The sequence below is a fragment of the Hemicordylus capensis genome, chromosome 1, assembly GCF_027244095.1.
Source record: "Hemicordylus capensis ecotype Gifberg chromosome 1, rHemCap1.1.pri, whole genome shotgun sequence".
Classification (NCBI taxonomy): Eukaryota; Metazoa; Chordata; class Lepidosauria; order Squamata; family Cordylidae; genus Hemicordylus; species Hemicordylus capensis.
The window spans coordinates 456,491,522-456,498,662 of NC_069657.1; the positions used below are offsets into that span (position 1 = coordinate 456,491,522).

The 7,141-nt window shown below is 56.6% G+C and overlaps 1 protein-coding gene across 1 annotated transcript in view; it reads right to left on the minus strand.

The window, feature by feature from the left end:
• Positions 1-6,772, minus strand: part of KCNK3 (potassium two pore domain channel subfamily K member 3) — a 97,092-nt gene extending 90,320 nt beyond the window's left edge. Inside the window, exon 1 of the mRNA XM_053250020.1 lies at positions 6,490-6,772. Within this exon, the coding sequence (XP_053105995.1) occupies positions 6,490-6,772 (283 nt within the window). The remainder of the gene's footprint in view (positions 1-6,489) is intronic.
• Positions 6,773-7,141: the final 369 nt, after the last annotated feature.

The window sequence follows — 7,141 nt, forward strand, 5'->3', positions numbered from 1 at the left end:
AGGCCCAGCCCCATATCTCGCTGCCAGTGGGGATACAGTGGAGGGGGAGACCTTCTGGGTGGCACTATTCTCTCTGTGCAACTTGTTGCCCCATTTGCTGCTGCAGGGATGCCCACCAACAGCCTCGGGCCAGCTGCTAGGCACCTGCCCCAGACCCGTTCCTTCATGCGCTGGTCCTCCCTGCAACCCAGTGTGGATGGGTGCATTGGTGACCAAGGGCTTTGACAACTGGAAGAGAGCACTGGGTTCCTTGAGAGAGCATGAACAGGCTTAAGTGTCAAATGGGCCGGGGTAGGGGCAGGGCTGTGAGCCTGAGCCAGGCCCTATCCGCCCAGGCACAAGAACGTTTAAAGACCTCGCAGTGCCCTGGTGGGCAGTTACCTTAAAGCCCGAAACCGCCTCAGACCAGGCCTGTATCTGGGAATCCAGCTTCTCCTACATGAGCCTGATTGCTCCTTGAGATCATCTGAAGTTTGGCTGGCAGGAAACTTCACGGCTTTAGAATTCTCTGGGGTGGGTGGGTGTGTGTGTGTGTGTGTGTGTGTGTGTGTGTGTGTGTGTGTGTGTTGGGGGGGCACGTTCTGCATGGCCCCTTCCCTACTGACGATAGAGAATAAAGTGGCTCCTTTTTTTGTCAAAGGCCTGCTGGGGTTGTTTTGGGGGGTTATTCTCTGCTGTCTCCTATGCCAGGGGTTTCCAGCAGGGGGTACTAATATCCCTAGGGGCACTTGAAGGGCTCCCAGGGGGGTTCCCAGAGCCTCCCCACCTCCCTACACTGCTGCAGCCACGCCATTCATTCCCCATCTGAGGGTCGCTGGCTTGAAGCCGACGCGTCCTCAGCTATGTGTCCACTACAGAAGGGGAGGGAGGAAGTTGAAGACCCTCCTCCTCTGTTCCTGATTGGCTGGCTGCATGCTGAAGCTCAGCATACCCCTCCCCTTAGCTAGAATGACAGGCTTCAGAAAATTAGCACTGACTGCTCCCTTTGAAGTTAATGGGACGAGAGAACTTCTCCCATTAATTTCAACAAGACTGCTTATGAGTAACTTTGTCCGAATGTAAGTCGCTGGCCGCAGTAGCCTGTCTCAGAATGGTTCCTTTTAAATTTGTGTATATATGTACAAGTGCGCACGCACGCACACACGCACACACACACACACACACACACACACAATCTCTACGGGGTACCTGAGCTGAAAGTTTGTGACAAAAGGGGTACATCGGTTAGAAAAGTTTGGGAAACCCTATCCTGTGCTATTCAGGTGAAAGGGTGGGATATGCATCTTTTAAATAAGAGTGGTTGACGTACTAACGAAGGGTGCAGCCATGTACCAGCCAGAAGCATCCCCGCAGCAAAGAGTCTCCACAGCTCAACAGCGTCTGTCATGCAAGGGAGTGATTTTTGCCGCTCTCTCCTCCCAGAAGTGCCCTATGCCACTTGAAAACAAGTCCCTGAGGGTTGCACAGCCCTCAGGGACATATTTCCAGGTAGTGCAAGGCACATCCAAGGGAAGAAGGGGTCAGTGAGAATCCCCACCTTGCACGATAGAAACTGCTGAGCTAAGGGAGCTCTCTGCAATGGAAATGCTTCTTTTCCCTGGCACACAGCAGCACACTGTGTCAGCATGTCAGATATTCGAAACTGGGACAACGATGGAAAATTTCTCACGGCTTTCAATGAGGTTCGGCCATTGAGCTGAGGTGGAAGAAGACAGAAAGTGCCGGCCACTGGGCCGAAGGCAGGATTTCCACTTCGGCCACTGGGCCGAAGGCAGGATTTCCACCCCAAGGGCAGACCTGTTCAGCAGCCTGGAGCAGATCACTGTCCCTCGAGGGCAAGCCCTCCCCCAAGTCATTCCAGCAACCAATGTTATGGAGGAAGCCCTGTCGGTGCTCGGGGTGCTGTTGCATGAGCCGAAGCAGCTGGGGGGCCTGCAGGGCTGAGGGCTTCCTGGGTGGCCACCTGCCGGGAGGCCAAAAGGAACTGGCCCTCAGGCTCAGTTCCCCACACCGCACCTGTGCTTCTGCAACGTCAGTGGACTCCAGCCAAGCCCCCTGCATGGGCCTGCCCTTGAAGACGGCCGGGAGTTTCAGCGAGTGGCGAATGCTCTTGCCCGTCTCGGGGCAGAAGCTGGGAGACAGGAGCATAGTCAGCCGACTCTGAACTAGCCACCGAGTTGCTGCTTCTTGCCTTAAAGGCCCTTGATGGCCCGGCGCCATCATTGCGGGTATCATAGCTCAGGGGTAGGACATCTGCTTGGATGCAGAAGAAGGTCCCAGGTTCAATCTCCAGCAGCATCTCCAAGATCGGGCTGGGAGAGACTCCTGCCGAGAAGCTTGGAGAAGCTGCTGCCAGTCAGTGCAGACAATGCTGAGCCCGATGGGCCAAGGGTCTGACTCAGTAGAAGGCAGCTTCCTAAGTTGCTCCTTCCAAATGGCCAGAGGAATATGTTGACCATCTGGAAATCCGATGCATTCCATGGCCATCTGGGAGGAACCAGGGCTTTTCAGTGGGCATTCCCTGTCATTCATTTTAGTACGTTATTTACATCACATCACTTGCCTGCTTGCATGCAGAAGGTCCCAGGTTCCCTCCCTGGCAGCTTCTCCAGATAGGGCTGAGGGAGACTCCTGCCTGCAACCTCGGAAAAGCTGCTGCCAGTCTGTGAAGACAATGCTGAGCTAGAAGGACCAAGGGTCTGACCCCGTAGAAGGCTGCTCCCTATGTTCCTAACTCATACCTCAGGAGCCCTCACTGCCCCAGCTGCTCTTTTACGTTCTTGGCATGATCCTTCCTCCATGGGAGCTGAGGGCATCTGTGGCCAAGGAGAAAGGCCCTGACCACAAACGGCTCTGAGGCTGTGGAATGGCCTCACTGGGGAGTACGGCTCTGTTCTTGCTCATTTCAGAGAGGAAGCCAAACTGACCCCTTCCAGAAGACCGAAGAGCTACAGAGGGAGCTTTCTGGCCCTGCCTTGCTAGTCCTGCTGTGGCTCTGGTGTGTTCGCTGGTGTGTGTTTCTTTGTGACTAGGTATGTGTGTGTGTGTGGTGTTGTGCGGGAAACTGCCTCAAACTTTGGAAAGATGGGTTACACACAGTAGTGGCCAACCCTAACAAGCCAGGGGGGCACCAAAAGAGGCAGCTCAGGCAGTTCCTCTCTCTCTCTCTTGCCCTGTGAAAGAGCCAAACTGCCTGCAGGCTGGCCATTCATCAGGTAGAGCTGCACCTGATGAATCGCCAGCCTGCAGGCAGTGTGGCTCTCGGGTGGGACAGGAGAGAGAGGAGCAACCTGCTTCCGTTGGCACACACACATACCCCCGGCTTGTTGGGGTGAGCCACGATTGGTTTACAAATATTTTAAGACAGCAACAGTGGCCTCCCTCACAAAGGTGATTTGAGCATGAAGAACAGCAAATGGGGAAAGAAAAGGAAAAGTCATGGAAAGCCTTGCGAGGGTTCAGAAGTGAAATGTTCTCAAGCAAACAGAATATTCTAAAAATAAAGCAAGCCCAGGGTGAGCAAATGCTGTATTAAAGAGAGACTGTGTGCAAAAGAGCTTTTAAGAGCCGGAGATTTGGGAAATCATCTGGAAGCCAGGCAGGCAGCTTCAAGGCTGTCTGGCCGCTGAGAGGTCTTTGGCCAGAATTCCACTCTTGCTGTGGAGCAGCCGCGGCATAAATCAGGAATTAATCTGATTGCAAGCAAGAGAGGAGCTTAAACTGATCTCTTCCTCCACGCGTCAAACGGCACCAAATTGCATTTGTTTGTCCTTTAAAAACGCTCTATTTGTATCTGGCTTAATGTGTTGAAAATCGAAATGTATAACTTCTGTTTTTTAAGAGCATTTAAAAAATAAAAAAAAAAGCTTTTTGTCCCTATTAACAACAGAAATGTCAGAGGAAAAAAAGTGAAATGTTTATAATATTTACTCATCATGCAAAATTATTCTATTTATATTTACCTAGAAGTAAATCCCACTGAGTTCAGCACGACATAGTCCCTAGCAGGCATGCATACAATTGCAGCTTAGCTATGTCAAACAGCTATATATTTTAGGCTCAAAAATTGCATGTATAATTTATTTTCTTTGACAGTTATATGGCTATGCGAAATTGCTGACATGTAATTTGGAAATTAACATATTCCTCTCTCTTTCCGATGAAAGCCTTCTACCACAGAATATCTAAGTTTTACTTAATGAGATTTGGAGGCGTGCAAAGTTTTCCCATTTTTCTGCCTGCCCCCATGCTCAGATCACATGGTGTGACCCATCCTGGGTTTTTTGAATAAGGTGGGCTAACACCAACACCAACACATAAACTAATAAGTAAACTTCATGGAACTCAAATATGGTAGTGCAGAGGGGTTCTCTGATGTTTGTCCCCAGAGGAGAAGAGCTGGTCTGGTGGCAGCAAGCATGACTTGTCCCCTTAGCTAAGCAGGGTCCACCCTGGTTGCACATGAATGGGAGCCTAGAAGTGTGAGCACTGTCAGATATTCCCCTCAGGGGATGGAGCCACTCTGAGAAGAGCAGAAGGTTCCAAGTTCCCTCCCTGGCAGCAGCATCTCCAAGAGAGGGCTGAGAGAGACTCCTGCCTGCAGCCTTGGAGAAGCCGCTGCCAGTCTGTGTAGACAATATTGAGCTTGATGGACCAAGGGTCTGACTCAGTATATGGCAGCTTCCTCTGTTCCTAGAGGTTGATGGTCTACAACTCTTTGGCCATTGCAGATGTGGGTGATGGGAGTTGTAGTCCGACAACATCTGGGGACCGTAGTTGGAGAACATCGATGGTAGTATGTTTGCTCTGGACCAAACTGTCCCTGTCCACCATCTCAGCTATCCCTCTGCAAAAAAACAGAGACAGCCCCCCCACCACCACTACCTGACATCTTTGTTGCATAAAACAGTTAAGGCAACATTATCCCTTGCCTGGATCTTGGGGGGTGGGGGCTATGGTGGACTAGAAACCTAACTAGAGTTTCATCGGAGACAGTGCCTTCTTCTTGGGAGGGCCGAGATGGGCAAAGGAGCCTGTTGCTACCTACCTGGATTATCTGGATTTACCATGCTGGGGTGCCCCTGCCACCCTCCATCTCCAGCACGATGCTCCCCACCCCCCCAGGAATCCTACGCATTGCAGACACCGTGAGGACCCCCCCCGCCCGCCAACATGTTTGGAAACTGGTGAACTGACAGTCGGGCTCTCCACATAAACAAGCCCTGAATCACGGTCTCCTGCTCTCCTCCTTTGGGGCAGGCGAAGGGAAAAGGCTGGCCACACCTGAGCAGTTTCCGGCCTGTGGGTTGGGGGCCTTCCACTTGCCTCCCCCTCCCCACACTCTTCTCAGGGCACGCAGGCAAAATGCCGTTTGTGCCAGATTATTCATCCGTGATCCGGACTGTCCCTCACCCCGATCGGCTCTCGCTCGCTCTCCAGTCACGAAGGTGGATTAGGAGGTGGCCACTTATCGACTGGGGGGAGGCGGAAGCAGAACCGCCCCCCCCCACGACGGGGTTTTACCCAACAGAGACGTAAGGTGTGATAACAGAGAATGGCCGGCTAGTTGGTCTCGAAGGGGCGCCCTTTGGCGAGGGGAAGGCACATTCCCCCCCCCCCGGCACTCGGAGCCTTGCTAATCCTCCGCGTGCCCCCCCCCCATAATTCCCCCCACGAGGGATTTTCCCAACGAGGCTCCTTCGGAAGCAGCTAGTGGGAATGCGCCCCGGGGAGCCCGGCCAGCCCTTCCGACCCCAGCAGCCAACTCGGGCGGCTCTTCTGGGATGGGGGGCGCGGAGGGGTCTGTCTGCTGCCGCCGCTTGCCAGGGAAGACCCTTTGTCTCCATTGTTCCGGCGGCGGCGGCGCCTTGGTATGCATCCCACGCTCCCCCTCGCTTCCCGCGGTCCGGCTGGGGAAGCAAGAAGGCTCGAGTCCAGCCTGCCCGCACCGGACAGGTGGCGGCGGCCCAAGGGCGGTTCCTTCCAGGCACTGCTGGGAAGCCGCCGCCACCGCCGCCGCACGCCCCCCTCCTCCGGGGCGCGTTCAAGGGGGAGGCAGGGCAGGAGCCAAGCGAGGGGGGCAGCCAGGCGGGCCGGGGCCGCTGGGCTGCAGTCAGCGCTGGGGTGAAGGGAAGGCAGCAAGGGTGGGCCCCATGTGCCAGGCGACGACACCCCCAGCCCTCCCGCCCCGAAGTCTGGAGCCCCCTCCTCTGCACAGCCACTCTCTGCCCCGCCGGCCTCCAAACCCGGGGCGCTGCCGCTTCCCCGCGGAGCCTCCCAGCGCGTCGGGCAGAGAGCAGAACTGCAGGTGGACGGGAGGCGGCGGTGAGCTGGAGGCAGAGAGCCACTCGTCAGGTACAGCTGGCGGGCTAAGCTCTCAGTGCAGCTCGACCGGACGAGTGGCCAGCCTGCAGCAGTGAGTGCGAGAGGGAGGGAGAGAAAGAGGAGCCCCCCCACACACACACAAGCTGACCCCGCGGGGCTACTTACCGATGGTGGTGATGACGGTGATGGCGAAGTAGAAGGAGCCGGCGAAGCGCCACTGGACGCCGGCCTTGTGGGGCTTGAGCTTGAGCACCACCCCCTCCAGCTCCACGTAGTTGGCCTCGGAGAGGTTGTACTTGCTCATCAGCTCGTGCTGCCTCTTCTCCAGCCGGGCGCAGTCGGCCGTCTCGGCCTCCGACTCCAGAGCATCGAAGACGGCGGCGCCCACCAGCAGGTAGGTGAAGGTGCACAGGATCAGCGCCAGCGTGCGCACGTTCTGCCGCTTCATGGTCCCGCCGGGCTGGGGGCGCGGGCGGCGGCGGCGGAGGGCTCCGGCTCCTGCTGCGGCTCCTGCTGCTGCTGCTGCTGCTGCTGGCGGCGCTGGGGGCGGAGGCGCTGCGGGGCCCCGCGGGGGCCGGGGGCGCGGGCTGGGGCGGGCGCGGCGGCAGCGGCTGGAGAAGGAGGAGGCGAGGCGGCTGCCTGGCTCATGGCTGCTGCTGCTGCCGCCGCCGCTGCTGCTGCTGCTGAGGCTCCCGCGGCAGCAGCTGTGTCGGGCCGTCTGGCGGGAGGGAGGGAGGGAGGGAGGCGCCGCCGGCCGAGAGCTGTCCCTTCAGCACCACCTCCGGCAGCGCCCCGCGCCGCCGCGGCCACCGCCGCC